Genomic DNA, 22,546 nt, shown 5'->3' on the forward strand with positions numbered 1-22,546 from the left:
ACCTTCGGAAGCACAGCACAAAGGAAAAGAAAAGAGCAGCTGGCACCAAGAGCAGAGGAGCAAATTATTTAGTACCTGGTAGATAATAGGAACACTGAAAATACACTACTTAGTGCTGGTGCTTTAACAGTCCGTCATCTCATCAGGCTAATATAGACAGACTGGGTGGCAGCCAGCTGGTCCTTCCTCCCCACCCATCTCGCTGAAAGCAAAGATTTGTAAGCCTCCCAATAATAAACCTGGACAGAAATCTTGAGGATCATTAATCTCACTATCAATCAACCCATTTGGAGATTTGCTTCTTGCAGTTGCTGATGCTAATCAGGGCCTGAGTCGAGAGCTCTGGGGAAGCCTGGAGTGTGCATCTCAGGAATTGCTTTAATGAGTTTCTTGCATTCAAAGGTTAACAAATGTGACAAGGAAATGCAAATATCAGGGCAATACACTGCCAACCACCGAGCCAGACCACTGAGAGTTGCCATGCTGTGTACTGTGCTGCAGTATGAGGAATGCATCCCTACCTCACTCTGGAGAAACATCCAAGTGAGAGCCAGGACCTGTCTCTGATGCCAGGGAGACACACAGGTACTGAGAGCTTGGACTGCTCCAGCATTCCTTCTCTGCTGGGCTTCCTACCTTGGGCCCAGCTCTGCACTAACTGAGCTGTGCTGTACAGTAGCATTTGCTGAAGTGGTTTCTGGTTAAATCAGGCAGCCAGCATGGTGTGAACATCCCCACTGGGCTCCCTTCACCAGCCACCGCAGACCCACAATTAATGCATCACAATGAAAAGTCCCCACATCAGCAGGACCCCCACAGTAGCATCTGCCTTAAACTACTGTATTTTCTGTGAGAATGGTTCTACAAAATAAATAACATTAACCACAACAATGAAACAAATCTCAAGATAATTAAACTACAAGATAAATTTCATTAACATCAAAAAACCAGACAGCAGCATTAAGCATTGTCTTAGGTTAAAATAACGTAATCAAAAGTATGTATTCTATCACCATCTCCATAAGCTGTTAAAACCAGGTGGGGCAGTGTTCCTTATCTCTTCCATGACTCATCCCTGACAACTCCCTCTGGAGATATCTTCTATTAATGGGCCATCGAGGCCTTACTGAATGACTCACAACAATTACATCATTCCATTGTGAGATGCTCTGCCCAGGGGAGGGACCAAGCATTCCCACCTGGATATAATCTGAGATTTGGAGCAGCATGAGCAGGACTACCTCCTGGACTCCCAGAGGACAAGAGCTACATAACCATCACTGGACTAGAGGAAGGCCAGAGCCTTCTACAGGATCACCACTTCAACAGAACCACACCTATCACTGCAACAGGACTGCGGCCACCATTTAATCAGACTGCTGCCACCACCCTGACCAACACGGTGTCAGGTTGTGTCCTGGCTCTCTCAGTTTAAGACAGTGCTTTCTGCCTTTATTTTCCTATAAAAACGTAGTTCTGCCTTGGAAGCTCTCACTGGTTTGATTTCAAACAAGTATAAGCATACACAGGCATAATAAAGATACACAGGAAACAAAAAGAATGGATGTTTTTAACTACCATTTCCACAGACCAAATAAGCCATAATAAAAATTCTAGAAATACTATAAGCAAGTAAGAGAGGTAGAATCCACTATATCATTAGGCAGAGGGGACTGGAAGCATGATCCTGACAGTGCATGAAAAAAAAAGAGGAAGAGTTCCCTTTTCTAAATATTTATTAAGAAAAGGACATCTTGGAAATTTCTATAACTCATTCAAAGCTTCTTGAATTTTAGTACCAAGGACATACACATTCATTACACAAAAAGGATTCAAAGTATGAGGCATATCAGAAAAGTTACCGCAGTGTCTATTAGCAGGCTTCTAATTACACAGAAGAGCCAAGGATTGAAAAATCATAAAGTAACAAGACATAAAAGTGATTTTCCATTTAAAAAAATCAGTTGAAATTATTTTGAAAATTAGAAACAAGGAACTAGAAACTGGTTTCATCCTTATGACAAACTCTTTTGCACTAAGCACACACTCAGGCAAATAAATCATTGTTCTCTTATTGTCTTGATCTAGAAACAGCTGCTAATCACAGGAGCAGAACATTATAATTCAAGACAAAAGTTCATTGCAGATAAGCAAAACAGGAGAAATTCAGTCAACCTGTGTTAATTATTCGAGCCCTTAACACCAGATACAATTTGATGTATTTTCCATTTATGGACTGTTCTCTTAATCTGCACTACTTCTAAAGCTTAAACCTATATTTTATTAAGTTCTTGATAACCTTTCAGTGTTGTTAAATGTAGGACTGGGGAAAAGGAGAAAAAAAGTCCACAAGAACTGCAGTTCACATCTTAGGGAAAATGTGTTTCTTAATGTATGAAGAAATGTGCCTGGATGCACAAAGCACTAGCTCAGAAGCAGACACAATTAAACACAAGCTCTTGGCTCTGCATTTCCTTTTCTTGAAGCTCACGAAGGGCCGTGGTTGCTCTGGCAGTGTCCTGGAGGAATGTAGTAGATGTCTGCTCCCAGGTGAGCTGCTCAGCCCTGGCACCTCTAGCAATCCACATCCATTTTTCTCCTGCTGTATTCATGCATTTCATTTCCATGTTCTGATGTGATCTTTGGTGGTGCTTTGGCTGCCATCAGACTGTGAGCTTGGGAGAAGAAAAGACAGGAGCCATCACCATGGCCAGCCAGACACATCCAGGTGTGCAGCAAAAGGAGATTCCAGTGGGGACTGAGGTCCTGCTGTTAGATCCACCCCAAATATTTTCATCTCTCCTCATATCTAGGAAATGTAGTAACAAGTTCCTGCTTTATTCTAGTGCTCTAATTCAAGGACTTTTGTGAGCTAAAAATGTTGAAAACGCAGACTAAACAGCAGAGTATTTTGCCACTATTTCTGGTAGTTTTGTCCCAGACATTTGGTTTCAGATCTGTGATTTCCTGTCGAGAACACACAAGTGTGAAATACTTGTTGATCCGTTTATTCATTTGCCTCCTGGCTGATTGTAGCCATTTTGACAGAATGGATAAATTGACTTGCTCCTTGCTGTTTTTTTTTTTTTCTCCACACGCTTCTCTATCAGCCTGGAAGCACTGCCCTGGCTATCACTCCTACACCCTCACTTTACATTCTGCACCCTCCTTTTAGAGGCTTGCTAAGCCAATTTCACACAATACCCAGGTTGTCTGAAATGCCACAAACAAACTCTTGCTATAGCAGCTTCTGCAACTCCATCTGCCAGATGAAAACAATACATAATATTTAGAGAAATTATTTTTCAACAATTCAAACTCAATGAATACATCACTCTTTATAACAGAAGATGTATCTGAGAACTGCACTTGGTTTCTTGAGGCAGGACTTAGCCATTTGTCTACAACACATCTCAGCAAACCTGTTTTTCCAAATCATGAACAAAGATTGCAATTTGGAAAGGGGACAACTCTTGATCATCCTCACTGAGGAAATGGCAAAGGTAACAGCTTCAAGTGATCAGGCAAAAAACCTGTAACATCAGCAGAAGATTTTCAGTGCAAACTAATTTCAGCAGGATAACAAATGAGTCGCTTTTCTCTGACAGACGTGTAGCAGGACAGTGCATTAACTGATGTGTCCTTTATTGCAAAACATACTGTGTCCCTCCAGAGAGGGAGGGCTGGAGCAATGAGATGCAGCATTGTCAGGAAAAAGCAGAATAATGTGAACTTGGCACCACATAGTAGCTAAATGTTGATGCATGGAAATTAAGAGTCCAGGTCCCAGGCTCCAAATTATGCTTGACTCTTGTATTGCCCCTGTGTGATTATAGCAAGTTTGCATAGAATTTCCTGCTTCCTCTTCTAATTGGATTCCTGCAAAGGGCATTTTGCTGTGCCACGGGCTTGTAACTTTATATCCTGCTTTAACTCCAAACCCCTCAATTAATATTAAATTCCATTTATTATAAAACCATTTGTTTTTACCCACACAATGCTATCAGCAGCCATCTCATTAATATTTATTTCCCAAAATAAATGGGAATGTTGATGTTAAGATCTCAGATACAGCTAGTAACTTTAAAAGGGGAAAATATGTGAAGCCAAGAAGGTCAGGACAGAACATGAGTTGTTAATAGAAAGCATTCAACTCATGTATTTAACTCATTCTTTGCAGAAAGCTCAGTAAAATAGAGTAACATTGGTGGAAAGCAGCCACAATGTTAATGTTAATCCAGTCACCAGAACAAAATAATGAGTGAAATTGCAAATACATCTCTCTCTGGGATGGGAAGTTGCTGTATTTGGCATAACAAGGGAAAAAAATCTGGAAAGAGGATGAAAAGGGAATGCTCATCTTATCCCCTGTATTGTTTCCCCAAAGAGGTGAGCTGCCTACTTTGCCTAAAAGAGAAACAAAATCCAAACCAAGAAATTGTGAACTGTGGATAATCTTAAACCCTGGGCTAAGGTTAAAGTCCCTTTTCCTCAGAATCCTCTTCTGTGCTCATCACACAGGAAATTAGCACAGCCTTTACAGTGCAGAAGCTCCACTGGACTCAACACTCACTGTCCAGGGAGTGAAGGAGGAGAGGGCTGTGGATGAGTTGAAGTGTTTCAGAAATACTGGTGTAAAGCTCAGGGATTCCCTTGCACAGTGCCAACACAAGGAAGCATTGTAAGGAAAGAGAGGATCCAAGTGCAAGCTCAGACCCTACAGACAGCACTACAAATCACTAATACACATTTTTCATTGCCCCAAGAGCCCAGCTGCTGCTTGGGTTATCCCAAAGGCAGGTGAAAGGGGGTCATTTCTCCTGTGCTCAGTGGTGCCCAGCTGTTTCTCATGCAGAAAGATCCTGAGAATGAGATTACACAGCCAGACACAGGGAGATGAAGCAGCTGCTGAGAATGTGTATCGAATGCAGTGATCGCTTCTGCTCTCTTATTCTCCGCACTTCAAATAAAACTAAGCTGCAGGGACAACAGGTCTCTTTCTAGTAGTCTCCACCTGTACCTTGAAGCTGTACAACAGGGAACTTGTTCTCTGTAGCTCTGTGGCTAACAAAACCACATGTCGAACTCTTACCTTCTGCTGTCACAAAGACCTTAACTAATTCCCTGCTGCACATAAGCACTGCTTTTGAAAAGGTCCAGGCTCTGCAAAACACCACATGGAAACTATACTTTATGGGCTTCTAAGATGTCAAGGATTTCCTCACAGAGATGCCAATATAAATCTTTCTTCCTCCCACCAATTTTTTTATTAATCAGAGCACACATGGCAAATCCCTTTGTGGCACCACTAAGGACTCACCCTATCAGCATAAAACCTTCCAAAATTATCACCTTGGGTTTGTTACCGGGATAACAATGCTTTTATATCTAAAATTAAAGAAATGAATTGACACGGCCTTGGCAAATCAATATGCAATAGCAGACACTTAACTTCAATACTATTTCACTGCCCCTTCTCTTCCCACAGATTCTTCCCACATTCACAACCAGTTATGGCTCAGAGAAAGGAGAAAGGACTCCTGTTGTACTGCTGTCACCTTTGTGCTTTGCTTCCAGGGCTCTCTTCTTCCAGATTTTGGAGTACAAGCATATTTTGGAAGAGCAGAAAAGCCAAAGCTGCAGGCTCCAGCTCTTACAGCCAAATACACTTCAGACAGTACAGAGCCCACCTAGGTCAGGTCCCCCCATCCTGGTCTCCACCATCACATTATATGGAATGGAATACACATAACAGAAAATTCCACACCACCCATTTTCTTGAAGCTGTTTGTGTGAGGACCTGAGTCAAATTATTCCCTCAAAGAACTGAGCTGGCATTTTTACCATCAAGACTGTGGAGCAGTTGTCAAGTGCCCAACCATGTCTGGAGAGCCACTGGGGACTTGGTGCCAGCTCCTTATCCACAGATGACAATAATCACCATAAGCAGAAGAAAAAGGCTTCTGGCCTCCTGACTGCAGCCAAGTGCTCCACAGGAGTTGGCTTTGCAGTGATAAATGTCACGTCTACAATGGGTTTTGCCACATGAAAGTCCATAATTTGCTTTCCAGGGACCTGTGCTTGATTATCAGGAGACTCAGAAGCATCCACTGAAGTCTAATGAATAGAATTAACACATCATTTAAACAGGGAGTAATATGTATGCAAATGAGAAAAAGTTAAAAATAAGAGTTCAAGCCATAATTTCAGAAAATGTAGACTGCATCCTTATGAAATATGGATGTCTCAATTCACCTCATATCTTTACATCTATGTTAACTGCTTTGCATGTGAACAATAGGGTGCATCAAGCCTATTTTGATTTTTATATTTTAACTTGGACTTATAAAATGGATTATATTGAAACATGAATAATATATATGCTAATTAAAGACTGCATTTAATGATATAAATAAAGACAAAGACCAACACAAGCTAATTTCCATTTGCAAATTTCCTAATTACTATGTTTTCCTTTAGAAAGCAGAAACTTTATTTCCATAGTTTCAAGAAAAAGAAGACAATCTTTTCTTTGCTCAAATTCTTTAAAAAAATCCTTTCATCTCTTTTATTCTTTAGGATTGATCTCCACAGAGATACAATTGCTTTGCCTAGATAGATTCAGTATTAAAAAGCACCCAAGTCAAACTATAGTGATTTGTGCATGCAAATGCTGTGCTTTAATTATTAATTTCTTTTTCTAATAAGGAATTTCTGCTAATAAATATAAAATTTATAAACCTCTTCATACCATAAACATGCTCAGAATAACTGTGGCAGATATAAACCAAGTAAATGTCCTTGGTGCTTGATAAGCTGTTCATCATTCTCCCTCTTGCCCTCCAGGTCCCCAAAATTAGAACAAGGACACAAGACAATTGTACAGCTGTAGGGAGACAAGGTATTAGCAGAAAACATGACTTCACCTTCTGTCACATGAGACCTACAGAAAAGTTTGCTGAAAAATAAACAGGCTACAGGAAAAGCCCTTTTAAGTTAAAAGGCTTGTCCCTACTTAAAAGTGAGGAAATTGGGCAAAACAAGTTCATTCATATGAGTATGAAGCCTGCAATAATATCTAGGCCAGGAGAATCTTTTTTTGCTGTTGTCTAAATGTTGGTTCTGTGGATGAAGTCTAGACTCCCCCTTAACTGACTAAACCAGCATTTTCAATTTGCTCTTCTGAGCCTGCAAAGTAAACCCATTTACTCCTGGATTGAAACAGCACAATGAATGCTTCAAAAATAAGGAGCTGTATGAATGGGCAGAGACTTAGCATTTTGGTACGTTTATGTCCCAAGCTTTTATTAAAAAAGCAAAATAAAACCCAACAAAACAAATTGAAATATTAAGGCAGGTATGAGGACTGCCTCTTCTCAGCTTTCACTTCATGTCTGCACTACCAGCTGCTGTTACTGATGAACACTGAAATTTAGGAAACTTTTAAGACTCTGGAGAGTAAACAACCATCATTTTGAATGATGATATGGTTCCTACTAAATGTAAGGAATTTTACCAGCATTCACTGGAAACTTTCTGATGGTGGTTAAAAAATGGCTGTGGAGAGTGAATCACTGTGCAGAAATCCATCCATTTAGCTGACAATTTGATCAGAACCATAAAATAATTTTGAACCCTCAGGGAACAGAACATTTGTCATTAATAAGAACGGATTTTTCTTCTATTTATTGTTTTTTAACATTAACAATATTTTTACAATTCAAATTTGGCTTATTTCTACTACTTTAAAATGTCAATTTGTAGGGCATTTCAGAAAGGTTCTTTCTTGGAAAAGACAGGGTTTCCAAACCATGCAACAATCCACCAACCAAGACCCAGGCACGCCGCCTACGCCTGTTTCAGCTTAAAAGTTCAAACTCAAATGAATTTTAACCTGTAAGTCAATAGAGTAAAACACATGCTGTTTATAGCAATAGAGGAACTGTTTTCTTTTAAACCAAACAACTCAGCATTCCACAATAAACTGAATGAATTCGTGTACTTGCTACATTTGTAATAGCAGCACAACGTGTTGTGCATTCCAAGGCCTTGTTTTTCCCCAAATTGCACAGGTTTTAAGAAACAGTAAAATGAAGTTCACCCCTGCTTGTTATTGTTTTACTAGTTTGCTGATTCCCAGTATTTATCAAGCAGCTAAGGTTGCTGAATTGATTTAATATTCTTACCCTATAATTTTACACTCACACTACATCCTGCTGTGAAATAGCTGGTGCTAATGTTAGTCCAAATGCTGCCATGGGACTTAGGACAGGATAGGGCTTTTCAATAGCTATATTTTATGGTTACAAGGAGAGAGAAAAAATACAATTTATCTGGTTGCTGTGGTTAATTCACAGTTTCACAGCAGAAGTATACTGTTCCCTCAGGGTACATCTAGCTGTATTATAGGATATTTCATTCACAGTATGTCTGAGACATTACTCTAGCTCTGAACCTACCAGTTTATGAGAGTGAATCTACTCCAGAGATACCTGTATACACTCTAACTCATACTCTTACATACTAAGAATATGATAGAAATTAACTAGCAACAGACCAATTGCCAATGAGTATGCAAAATTGTTTCTTTGAGATGGGAAGGGGAATAGAAAAATAGTGCATCAATTTCTTAATAGAGCCTTCTTTTCATGAAGTGATATAATTTCACCAAAAGCATTTGCGAAATTGGCTTCTCTTTTAAAATATCTCACAGCTTTAAAAGTCAGAGTTCAAAAATTTTAAAGCTGTATGAGTTTCTCTACAGTAACTTACAACAGACCCAGCAGATGAGTAGGAGATGCCAGTGGTACCTGGCATCCTCTGCCACTGTAATTATGAGAAAACCCACACTCCTCATGGCATATTATTTCTGAGCACTCAAAAACCTGTTCTTAATAGAGATTAATAAGAATATTTTGATATTTAAATAATATTTGTTCAAACTTACACATTGCAAACTATTAAGCCAGTAACTGAACAGATAAAATCTTGCTCTTTTTTTCCCAGGCCTCACCATTACAACAGCACTGGGGAAAGCATTTCCAGAGAAAAAAAATATGTCTGCAATTAATCCATTTAATTAGTTCCACAGAGACAAAACAGTAAGATCGACTGCAGTTGTGCAGATCCCTCCTTGCCTGACCTCAGCTGCCCTTGCCCCTTCTCCTTTGCTCTCTCTGCAGAAGATATTTTTGGAAATGTTGGGGAAATTCTGCTACACCTCTCAACAAAGAACTGAGGAGGGGTGTCAACAGCAGTTTTCCAGCTTGCTGCCAAGCCTTTTGCATAAGCTTTAGCCCTTAGGATGGCCTGAGGGAAAGGTACAGCATGAATGTCTCAGGTCTTATGGGACACATCACATAGCAAATTAAAAATAAAAATTATACTTTTTGTGTTTGGGAGTTTTCAAGGTCACCAACATGATATTTTGAATTCTAGTCTTCCACACCCGAAGCACATATTGTCCTGTGGTGTGACTCACGATTGCATGCTTGACATTATCTTTCAAAATAAAGGTGATGCACATCTAGGCTCCCACTGAGTTCAGTGGCCACATCCATAAAAGTGCCTGCAGAAAAATGTTCATGCAACTGACCCACATGCTACAGTTTAAGAGTGACAGGCAGGCTTCTAGCCTGTGATTTACAGGGCAATTTATCACACTGTACCATCCCTCCCCTTTTCTCATGCTTCCATGTGTGCTTTAAAGCCGGCACTGCAGAACTGGAGAACAGGCCTGGCAGCTCCTGTGAGGGATCAGACTCCTGTGGTGCTCCTCACTGGAGCTGCTTAACCTTGTCTGAAACCTAGAAACGATGGAAATTCTACAGACCACCACTTTATTGTCTTGCCTATCAGGAGGTTGTTTCTTATAGCCAACCGAAATTTCCCCTGTACTGTAATTTAAGCCAAAGACTCCTCACATGCACAGCACAGTGGGGGCAGAAGATCACAGATTCCTTGCAGACCCCTTTTCATGTAGTTGAGCAGTTGCTTCCCCTGTCTGCTAACTGCTCTGCCTGCCCCACCTGATGCAACAATCTTCCTTGCAGAAAAGGTCAATCACATAAAACCCCCCAGAGTTCTCTCTTATTTACACCTGGAGATACATCAGCCTGCTATAAAACTGTATTTGCTTTTTATTTACAGGACAGCTGAGAGGAGAGCACTGATTCATGAAATTCAGATGAAGGCTGGCCATGTGGGGCACAGGAAGAAGCTGGCTTCAAATATTGGGCAAGAAGAAATTTGATATTGCAATTACATTACTGCTGAGAACCCATTTAAGATGATACAGGTTCCTCAGTGATGTGGACTCAAATTTACAATAGCAAAGTCTGTTGTAGCTGGTAGAAGTTATCCAGAAATCACTCTGTTAACACCAATGTGATGGCTCAGGTCTAAACCTCAAGCAAAATCTAGACAGTCCTATTTCCTTGAAATGGGACATTCCTGGGTTGGAATGTGCTTATTGAGTTTGGTTCTGACGCTGTATAATTAGAATTAAAATAGTATTTTCTGAGCTTTGTCAATATCCTGATAGTTCTAGGAATCACCACTGATCTGCATTTAAGCTTAGCAAATACCTGTTTCCTTTCTCAAGACAAAATATGTTGGTTTGTAAAGCCGCAGGTCACTATTGGCCTCACCAGAAAGGAAATGGGATCTTGTAGAATTCTGTTTCATGACAAAAAATTAAACCTAGTGTTAATTAAAAGAGAGTAAAAGTAACAGGCATATAATGAGAGACCGTGCCCCTTTCCACAGTCAAGCTCTTAACAGATCATCCAGCATGCTTAAAAAGCAACTTTCCATCTGCAAATCTGTCTCTCTCTCTTTTTTGTCTAATGAGCCTGAGTTAGTCTGTTCAAAAGCCCAAATGGGCATCTCGGGGCCAATCCAACAGCAGGAGGTTTGTTACTATAACAACTGACAACTCCCAGGATTTCTGAAAGGCCCCGGAGTGCCCATTTGGGAAATGGCTATGGAACAAGAGGTTGGGGAGGGATGGTTGCAGGTGCAGGTCCTGGGCTCCTCTGCCTCAGCCCTTCCCACAGGGAGCCAGCCCCGTGTCCCACCAGCCTTGGGACCAGCAGGGCTCAGCTCCCCTGCAGGAGGAGATGATAAAACCCCCTGAGCAGCCAACACTGAAGAGCAGCAGCAGCACAAAACTCTGGTTTGGTCTTGGGCTCTACCTGTGGGCTCTGCCCCTTGCCCCAGGCTGTGTCCTGCTGGATGAAAAGGGCAGAGATGCTGCCAGAGAAGTTTTCATATTGATTTCCCTCATAAGAGAAGAATGATGAGCACTGAAAGTATGGTACCAACAGCCAGAACCAGCAACCAGTGTCTGCCATGAGCATCTGGCCTGAAAGTGAGGGTCTGACGTCGGCAGAGAGGATGAGGTCGGGTCCCAGAGTGGGAGAAGAGGGACGTGATCACAGGCCTGCTCCCTTTTAAGGAAAACAAGAAATTCTGAGATACTGAGCACAGATGGACCTAAGATTCAGTACCTTTACCTCTGGCACTGGCAAAATCACACGCAACCCAGATATTCTGCAATATGAGCTGAAGTGCCTTTCCTGCATTGCCTGGATTGAGAGCAGGAGATCAGAGGACTCTATATCAGGTTAGGCTGCTTCCCATTTACCAAGCAGTGATCCACCCTGTCCCCATCTCTCATCACATGAGACTAGATGTGGCCATTTCCAGAGGAAAACAAATGCATGCCACGTTCAGTATGAGCACGGCACGGCTGGGCACTAAGAAAGAGATGGAACTGCAAGAAGTTTCAGGTATGCCACTCACCTCCACGTTTTCCCTTGTCTCCCTTGGGAGTTGGCTGCCTCCAGGGAGTAGGGAAGCCTCTTCCCCTTGTCAGTTCTCCTCAGTGCCTATGGTGACACAAGCTCTGGGGCACTGCGATCCCCAAGACGAGCACAAGCACCTGGATGTGGTCCTCATGCATTGCTGAGGACAATGTTGGAGCAAGCATCCCCATTCATCCTCATTCCTGCCCCGTGCTGCTCCTTCAGTTGTGCTGGTACAGCTCTGTCCTGTTACTACATGAACCAGACTAAGAGCTAATCTGGTTTAAATCAGGACATGAAAACTCCTCTCATTTTTTTTTTAAAGTTTTTTTTTTTTTTTTGAACATGGATTATTTCACAATCCATCTCCTCACATGGTTGTACAAACATTTGCAATGGGATCACAGAGGGCAGAACAAGGGCAGGAACAGAGGACCCTGCCTGAACTGCTGCTGCTGAAATAAATACTCATGCAACTGCATCTGGGGCATTCTTAAAATTAACACCCAGGGTCTCAGAAAGTGTTACCACTCAACATCCTCCATGGGTGAGAAAATGAGAAGAATCACAAACATTTTAGAGTAAGCTGAAAGAAACTTTTATCATTGTAAGCAAACAATTTTACAATGGTATGTAAATCTGCAATGTTCCTTTTCCAATCAGTACAGTGGATGAACAACACATTGTGTACTCATAAAATAAAACCTAGAGATAGGTTCAGATAACAATTTCAGCACTTTTTACAACCTGGTACAGACAGAAATTATTTTTTTTTCTCCCAATTAAGTTTGAATGCTCTCTTAGCTAAGCAGCTCTGCAAACTCCCTAGAATATAACACCAAAAGGTAGTTTTCCGAGGCATGGTTATGAGACATGGTAAATATGAGGGTTCTTTATGTTTCAGCTTTTGTTGCTCTAAGTTGATATACAAATACAGCTGACCAACCTTCTTCAGTGCTATTTCACCAGTGTCAGAACTCAGATGCTGAAATTTGGAACACTTCAGCTTGCCCCCAGTGAGATCTTTGCCACTGAGTTCAACAACAATACTCTCAACCCGTAAGTGACTTGGCCTGAGGTCCCACAGAAATCAATGACCGAGTCTGAAAAGAGAACTCATCTCCTGGTGCTCAGTGTAATTTCTCCTGCACAGAAAGGCACTGCCAGAGAAACACAAGGCACCGTCACAGGACTTGTCCCAATGATCTGTTCAATTTGACAGGATGCTTAACAAAAACCTAAGAAAACTCTCTCTACTAAATTCTATAGGGTTTTGCCTAAGGAAAATTAAAGACATCTTTTTCCCAAGCTGTCTCATATACACACACAGCTATAAAACAAGCAACGCAAGCTTGCTTGCTCTTTGAAAGGCAGCAGCTGCGTTGTTCCAAAAATCCCCCCTGAAAGTAAACATATTAGCACTGTATAAACAGCTTGATTTAATAAGAAATGCAGTACAATATTCCCACTTTGTCTTTGGGATCATGATGTTGATGGTGGCAATAATTCAAGGTGAATTATGGTATCTGTTCAAAAGAAAGAAAAAGAAAACTCTCCAGCTATAGTCGTGAATGAATTTCTTCCTCTTAGCTGAAAATGAGAAATGGCTATAATTTAGTTCCCATTTAAAAGTTGCTGTTGGCTAAACTCTAAAATCTTAATTGCTTCTTAATATTCTCTGCTTATTTTTTCCCTCTGAAACCACAGTCTATAGGACTGTAGTGTTTAGATTAAAAATCAGAATGAAAAACAAACAGTAGAAGGTTACCATACCTTCCTGAAATATGTTATTTTCCCCCCAAATGACAGACCTTACTGTGTATGGAAATATTTCAGTTGATTTCCTGACTCTGGTCACCCTTCTGCACCTGTGTGATGATGAAAGTGACACTGACTCTAGGTTTACCCCTAAGTGTCAATACTCAGGACTAGTTCAATTTGCTACAGAATATAGTGGAAGTTCTAGAAAAGACATGTTTCAGGCCACATTACAGCTCAGCATACTATAGGAACTCATCTTGTTGCAAAAAAACTGAAGTCACACTCAATCCCTAAATAGTTTGGAGGTCACTATCAAACACACCCTGCAGTTCTCAGAGCTCGTAGCAAAGGCTGTGAGAGTAACAGTGGCAAAGACTGTAGACAATCCAAGTCAGATTTTAAACTGACCTTGAAGATCTGCAGATGGATCTCATGATACTAAGTCTGAGTATAGAATCACAGATGCAAAACAAATGCCCAGAAATGCAAAAATAATGTGTTTGGGAAACAGCACCTCATGATGCCCACGTTTTAATGGGCTCTAGACGAGCTAGCAGTGCTCCAGTGAAGGTCCTAAAATCCCAGTGTACACTTTTCAGAAATACTCAGTTGTTGTCCCTACAGCACACAATTTCAGCACTCAGTATGAAAGGAAAGAAGGCAGAAAAAGAAGCACCACTGTGCCACTGCCAAAATGAATGGTGAATCCATATGGTGAGTAAAACAAGGGTCTGGTCTCTTCACCTTTTCTGTCTGCTAAGACTGAAATTCTCAACTTGATGCTAAAAGAAATCAGTTTAAGCACTAGAGGTCCTGGGAGCAACAGTCCCCTTCATCATGCCCGTGACAGCTCAAGGATCAGCCAGGCCAGCTTTTCCCCAGGAGGAATCAAACATGCACAGAAGCAAACTGAAACTACAGTATCATTGTTCCTCCTGCCCAGGGAGCCCAACTACCAACAGGTCCCAGTGGATGTCATGGCTCGTGGTCACCCTGTGATTGTGCTCTCCTCATTTTTCTGGGATAAAAGGCAGCACAGTTTTTGCAGCTTCATTATGCTGACCTAGTTTATCTTCCACTCTACCAATGTAAAATCACAGACCCCTTTGTGCAGCAGTGCCATTTAAAGTACTGAATCCAGGAAACTTTAGTAGAAAGGTAATTCAGAGCTCTGCCTGCCTGCAAGTTCCCATCCCTTTTCATTACTGAGATGGCCACCACACAAAAAAGATGGAAGTGACCCTTTCTCTTCAATATTAGTCATATTCTTTCACCATTTGTCCAGGATCCACATGAAAAAGGAACTGAGAACAGCAAATTACCTCTGCAAATAAGCGAGTCTTGTTCAGAAATGGCATAGATCATTTCGAAATATATTCAGTTACAAGGAGTCTCTAAAACACAGTATGGAAGCTCAACAGATGGAAAAAGGAAATCTTCATCAAACAATGACAGTCTCCTTTTCAAATAAAGGGAATAGAAAATGAAGCTTCCTTACAACAAGTCTTCTTCACAAAACTTATTGCTTTGCTGTATCGTGGAACGAGCCACAAAGAGACCAAACAAAGTTAATGCTTTTCCAAACCTTCCTAAGCAATTTCCCAAGCAACTTCCCTTATTTTGGTCCCTGGATAATAGGGCACCGATGAGATGGAAACAAGCAGAAGGCTTCTCTCTGCTTCATTGTTCCACTTATGCCACCTCCAGTCTCAAATCATCTAATTCCACGAATGCTCAAAATTGCAAAAGCAAAAATAAAATTTGTTTTACCCTCACAGTGCATTGCCAAGGGCAACTATGCCTCTTCTGCTTCCTCTATTTATCTGGGTTTTGATTTATAACTTTTTTTTAACACCAAAACTAAGTGCTGCTGTGCAAGGAAAGACCTCTTGGTCCAGCACGCCTGTCCCCTTGAGGGTTTTATCCTTTCATCACAAGTGTTTCTCTGCTGTGCACTTCAATACCACGTTTCCTCTTCTGAAATATCCGTCTCAAACTTGTTTTCATGCCATTTGCTTTGATGGTGTTATTCGGCAAATTATTCCATATGTTGCCCATTACATCTTAAGCTAAGTATTTTTTCCTGAAAATCCACATTACTGCTCCTTTCAAACTTCTGAATTAGAGTCTGCAGTGCTTCAGAATCTCTTTTTTCCTTGCTTTAAAACGCTCACAGAGATAAACATTTTATTTTTTCCCTGAGGAAAGGCAATCACACTGCAAATGAAATGCTGTGCTGCCGCTTCAGTGACATGGTCTGCACAATGTGAAATGTTACCGGCACGATTTATGTTCTAGTTGCTTGTTGATTTGTCCTAAAACACGTGTGTATGTTTAATACACTCTCTGTATTCGTTAAAAATCCTCAGAACTAGACACAGATTATTTGAAGGTAGTACATATGTCCTCTCAAGTTTGTTCCTTTATTTCTTGCTTCATATCAAAAAACTTTTTATCAAAAAACTTTGACTGCTACATGACATAATTTCCGTGTACATGATGGTACTGTTACTCTTTGAGCAAACGAAACACAAATTTTGCAAGTATTTCTCTCGCTCCACTAGTAAAATTGCAAAGAAATGGAAATGCTTTGCAAACAAGGATAGGTACCAACATTCTTCTTGATAATTGCTGTTAGCATTGTATTTCAAAACCTTTCCTCCTTAGAAGAGCATTTTGTATCAACGGTAGATAAATACTACTAATCCTTCATCCCAGTGTTTTGAGATATACCATTTCCTTCCAGGACTTGCCTGGTGTGAATATGACCAAGGTTAGTACTTCAAATAAAGACAACATAAATATTGAAAAACAGGACAACACAATGGGATCTTCAGAACCCTTCCTAATCCAGCTTTTGTGCATACACCACGGCAATTTTATTCACCATCTTACTGCAATGATGTTAATTACTTACAAATGTTAATAGAAATTGTTTTCACAAGACTATTGCCATCTACTTATTAATTCTACCTAATGTTCTCAGCCTCTACAATTGGGCCAACTAATTGTTAGGAAAATGGATGTACTGAAAAATAGCTTGGTACTGCAAATATAATGATCAATGGGCTGGTATTTCTCATCAAAGCTACTTTCCTCTATCCCATCTAATCAGATTTTAAAATAATTCCTAAATACCTTGTATGTGGCTTATCCCTGGTTAATGTTAACTTCCAGACAAATGAGGTGCCTCTGGGTTCTGATTTTGACACAAGGAGGTGCTACAGGTTTTAGTTCACTCTAAATCCAATGAAGAGGGGTTTGTTGATGCTAATCCTGGTCTCCACCACTGAACCAAATCCACTGGTGTGAATGACAATGTCTCTTTGTAAGAGGCAATCTTCACTTTCAAGACCTTGCAGGCTGCACTTCTGAGCTCTTCACCAATGCTAAAGAGCATTGCTGTGGAATGTGAAAGAAGCTTATCCCTCTTTCTTGAAGTACAGTCAAGGAAGTAAAGAACTGCATAAGATTACACAGGAGGTTTGTGGCAAAGACACCCATAAAACCAAGGCAAATCCACCTGGGATTTTCTCCCATAACCACCTTTCCTGAAGGCCAAGACAAAGATAATTTTTATAGCTACTTCAGAGGGACTAATTGTGAAAATATTTGTCACCATTACAGCTGGCTCTACCATTGGTAGACCTCTACCAAGCTCATTTTCACTGACACAAAAATCAGTATTTAAGACTGATGAATAGTTAACCAACAAACCTGTTCTAGCACCCAGAGAACTATCTAATGTATCTATCACTGTAACTTCTATCAAAATAAAAAAACACAGGACCTAAAACACTACCTGAAATGTGTTTCAAATGCTAACTAGTTTCCACTGATAAGGAAACAGGCTCACCTCCAGTAGACAAGCACAGCGATGAGAAGAATGAGGCACACGAAGGTCAGTGCTGAGACCACAATGAGTGGGATGATCCATTCCATTTTACCAGGAGAAGGTCTCGTGGCCATGCTGGAGCTGTTCTTGCCAGCTGTGAGTTAAACACATAACAAAACCAATCACTGGATGGAAAAAAGAATTACTGTACGGAAAAATGTGTAAACAAAACAAATAGCTTATCCCTTTTACATGCTATGAGTAAACAGAGCAGAGATCCTCTAACTGCAGGGTGGGACTCCATTTGTCTTCAGTCTGAGACATGAGAGCACAGAAGTATGGTGTTTATTGCCACATATGGCTAGGATTTTACTACTGCCTGTAATTAAAATCTCATAGACACTTTTAGGACTCTTTCATGTAAGCACCTATTATCAGATGTGGAGTACCCCACTGAGCCAATGCTGTGCTCCATCATCAGTGTTTGCAGATAAATTATTGTACTCTGTTTCTCAACAGTGCAGGACAGCCCTGTTTGCAAAGCTCTGTGTAATACTTTGCTTTAGAAATAAATTTCTTGGTAACTATCTTAAAATAAAAAATCCTCAACATGTTGGGTGTCATGTCACATCATTTGCAGAATTGTCACAATCTGGTGGGTTACTGCATATGAAAGCACTTTTTAGCATATGGATTGTCAAGATGGGTGGATGAATGAATGGATAGGATGTGTTGTAACTGACAGAAGAAATCATTATGCCACAGCTTTTGAACAAAATGAAAGTTCGTCAATACCCTGAGATCTGGCTGAGTTAACTCTACTTTTTGCATGACATCTCACTAAAATTATTGTATCATATATAAGATGAATATCTAGAAGTTCTGCAAGTACTGGAGCCAGTGAGCATAGACACTGCACCAGTGCATTTCAAATGACATCTAATTTGTGCAAATTCATGTAGACTTGATGAATAAATTGGTTTAGACAGAATGATAAAAGAAAAACGCAGAAGCAGATTCCATATCTTATTCATGTTTCCTAACAAACAGGCAGTGGTTGATCAATACCTGTCAACAGGACATAATGCAAAAGGATTAGTACAAACAGTTTCAGATTTCAAGGACTGAAACATGCACACTTGACTTCTACTTTTAAGCCTGTTTGAGTCTTTCCTTACCAACATGCTTCCTTGCCCTCATTCAGTATTGTATTATCGTATCTCCCGAAACTGCTGCAAATCCTACCAGAAGAACATAATTGCCTTTTCACCATAGGCAGGCAAAACACAGATAATTGGAAGTCACCAGATGTCACATAATATGAAGTCATACTCTATTTTAATAGCATTTAGATTATACTCCTCCGTAGGCAGGAGTAAAATTCAACTAACGTGGAAGTAAAGGTTAATTGTAAATGCTTTTGCCTGACTGCTGAAAACAGAGCAAGGCTGGAGGCTGCTGCAAGCCCAGCAAGAAATCTTCCTAGTTTTGAGAACTAGGCTGATAGAGGTAATGCCCTTTAGCAAGCAGCCTAAATGACATGCTCATCAGAAGGATGTTTGGGGGAAGTGAACGTGCACGTTGATTGAACATCTTTGAATTCCTTGACTAGCAAAGAATAAGAAGAGAAACTCCCAAATTAGAGCAAAGGCTTATTCTCTGCACTTGCCAAACTTATTAAATGCCAAGTCTTGAGCCATCACTTATTACCAGTGCATTTCAAATCATTTAAGAGCATGAAAAAAAGTAAGCCTGTGAGGTGTTACTAATCAGAATAGTAAAAGGGACAAAGCAAAAAAAACTATGCAATGCAAGAAAACTTTGTAGGAGAGTCAAATAGTCCCACCACCGTATATCCATTAGGGTGTTGCCTCAGTTCTCTCCAATGACAGTATTCTGTTTAGTTTCACCTCCACATCTTTCAACACAAAACCATATGTTTCTATTTGCATGGGAAGAAAATTCAATTCCATTGTAAGCACAGCATGGGCTGGAGTCCGAATGCAAACTATTAAATTCTGCAGTGCTCACGCTGCTCCTCTGAGTCAGTCTAGTGTGGAGAACACACTTATCTGACCCTGCCAACTCCCTGTGCCACAAATGTGAGGACAAGAAAGTGCTCAGTATGCTGAGTGCCAGAATAGCAATTCCATTCCCTAATACTGATGGCTGGCCCTGAAATTCCAGTTGGGAATGCTCAAGCAATGATGCGCTTCAGAAGAAAAGATATAGTTCTTGGGCTGGCTTTGAAGAAAAAGTCTGAGGTGTTTCCCACTGTTTAAGTAATGTGTTGTGAGAGCTTAAACACATCAGTGCAAATAAAAACTGTACCAGAATGGCAGCTGGGGCCAGAGGTAGAGCAGTGCAGCTGGAGAGCTGGTGTCTGTCTTAAGTGTCATGGCAAAACAGCCTAAGAAAAGCCAGTGTGCTGGATAACTTGGAAAAAGACGAAATGAAACACACACACAAGAAGACAAATCTGGGCCTCTACAGTTTCCTCTTCTCCCATATAACAAAATAGTATGAAATAAAATAGTCACCATTTCATTCTTTTCCAAAGCAAGAATGTCAAGCCCTGGTAGTGTCAACAGCATATCCTTGTAACTGTGCCACCATAAGCTGTATTTGGCAGAGGATGGGGGAAGCTTAAAAAATGGACTAGGAAACTCCATTTTTGCTAAGAAATGTAAACAGTTTCCAGTGGCATATGCCTTCGTTGAATTAATTCAGTTTGCCTTTTACTGGCTTGGAATTCATCCCAGTAGGAAGGAATAAAAATTATTACAGCATATCTGTTTCAGGAGGTCCCACATGATACAAGCCCTGGCACTACTAAATCTACTCTTGTGTCTGGAAAAGTCCTTAACTTCTGTGAACCACCCATTCAGCAGTTCCACCCAGGCACTGGATGGATGAGCCCTGGCACAGGGAGTATTGGATGGCATCAGGCAGCCAGGGAGGCTCTGGCAGTGCAATTCTTGTGCAAAGGTCAAGGTAAAAAGGAGGCATTCTACAGTTTGTGAAATGTGTTTTTTTCCCCCCATGTATTCTTGGAAATCGTTTCCTGAGAAAAGAAACATGTTTATTTCCCCTAAGTAACACTGCTTACTATAATAAGCAACCATAGCTGTACTATATAACCTATCTACTTTTATCATTCCTTGCCACTGCACACACTGCCAGGACAAAGTTCTGTTTGTTGTACCATTTCAGATGCCATTAACCAAAGAAAAGCCCTGCTGCTGAACTGCCTCAGACCACATGGTCTCCTAAGAGAAAGTCAGCTTGCTCATCTTTCCCTTGAGTAAATGAAGTTATGCACTTACACAAAGTTCATAAAAAACTTACACATTTTAATTAGTTCTGGACAATAATATTGGCCATATTATTAAATGACAAAAAGGCAAACCCATGTTTCTTAAAGAAGTATTACCTTTGATACAAGCTTGTGTCATGGTGCAGCTGCTACCCCCTATTTCTTCAAGGCCCTCCTGTAATAGTCACAGGCTGTGCACTACTAAGCACGGCTTTTCACTGCTTTGTAACAGATGCCAATCATATTTAATCCTATATCTGAAATTCATAGTTTGCAGGCATTAAATAATTCAACTTTTTTCTTTTCAAGCCATTCTGCTGTTGGTTCCTGTAAGTTGCCTTGTACATCTCTGAAGATATTTAAAAGCTGTCTGAACACAAGGCTGATTAAAGTGCTGTAGGGAACCCTTCTAGAGGAAGGAGACTGGTCTCACTGACTCCAGTGGTTCTTCCCAACTTTATACACTCTGTGATTCTGTGTGAAAATGGCTGAAGTGCCACATGAAAACACAGCTTAATAATCCTTGCTGCAGATGGAGAAGAATTACACAGATGTTTAATTATGCTAATGAGGTTATCCCTAAAAGGCTTTTGTAACCTCAGATGTGGCAAAGACTGCTCTAAAATCCAATATTCAGTCTTCATTAAATGCATACATCAGGCTTGAAATTTAACCCTGCACATCATGATCTCTCTGTCTCTACAAAGCCCTCTCATGGGAGGAATTCAGCAGAGCTGGGTGAACACTGAGGGATGGGAGGACCTGGTTGAAATCTGGATGAAGAGTCAAACCCATCTCTCTGTCTTCAGTCCCAGCTCACTACCCAGGCTTTTGCCCCAACCCCACAGCTATTACTTTGCTACAACAGCCCAGTTGTTAACTCCAGTAAAAAACAAAGGATCTGTTTAATTGTCTGGCACAATCAACCAAAATTCTGTGGGATAGTATCCACTTCAGCCTGATTAAACTGAATCCTCCTAGGTTTCATCTTTTTCCCTTGCTTCTTTTCTTTTTTTTTTTCTCCCTCTTTTGTGAGAGTATAATTTTAATTGCTGTTTTTCTGATTTTCAGGTTTCAGAGTCACAGACAATGCTGAGCAGCTGTGTGTGTAACAGTTGCAGATCAAAAGTACAATTAGTCTAATGTGGGCACCAAAACAGAGAAAAGGATGATCAGGAAAATGAAAGAGGAGAATGCAAGCAAGCATTCGGTGACAGAAGACAATCATTAGCATTGGCCAATACCACAGGCAAAAAGAGGCCAATGCCATTTGGAAAGTAATGACATGGCCTCAGGAGAGGTGTGTGTGTATGTACATGAGAAATAAGCACTAAAAGAAAATGAGCCTTGCTGTACTAATTGGCCTCACACTTTCCCTGTAATTTCTTATGAGTTCCCTGTTCTCCTGTAATCATGCACACTCATGAGTACTTCCCCATTCAGTTATCTCCTTACAACTGCTAATTTGATGCTATATAATTAATTTTACAAATGTACATTGTTATGAAACAATTTTCTACTCTTTAAAATGATTAAACTTTCTACTCACAAAACCATTTTTGAAACCTTGACAGCTTTTTAAAACCTGCTTTTAAAAGATGCAGAAGAGAAAAGATGCCAGGAGAAAAGACGCATCCAAAAATGTTTCTGCCCTCACATTGGGACAGAGTAAACTGCAGAGATGCTTTTTGCTCACTTTGGAAGTGGCCTTAACAGTCTTAGCTGTCCTGATGCACAGGAATCCTTTCAGATACTTTTGGCAATGCCCTCTTGGCTTTACTCATCTTGATTTCAGGCTTAACTTGTTATGGAAAACCTTTAAGGCCC

General features: G+C 40.5%; 1 protein-coding gene across 1 annotated transcript in view; it reads right to left on the reverse strand.

Moving 5' to 3' along the window:
- Window positions 1–22,546, reverse strand: part of PTPRG (protein tyrosine phosphatase receptor type G) — a 394,882-nt gene that overhangs the window by 51,570 nt on the left and 320,766 nt on the right. Inside the window, exon 13 of the mRNA XM_066326515.1 lies at window positions 17,425–17,557. Coding sequence (XP_066182612.1) covers window positions 17,425–17,557 — 133 coding nt within the window. The remainder of the gene's footprint in view (window positions 1–17,424; window positions 17,558–22,546) is intronic.

This window comes from Sylvia atricapilla, chromosome 11, assembly GCF_009819655.1.
Source record: "Sylvia atricapilla isolate bSylAtr1 chromosome 11, bSylAtr1.pri, whole genome shotgun sequence".
Lineage (NCBI taxonomy): Eukaryota > Metazoa > Chordata > Aves > Passeriformes > Sylviidae > Sylvia > Sylvia atricapilla.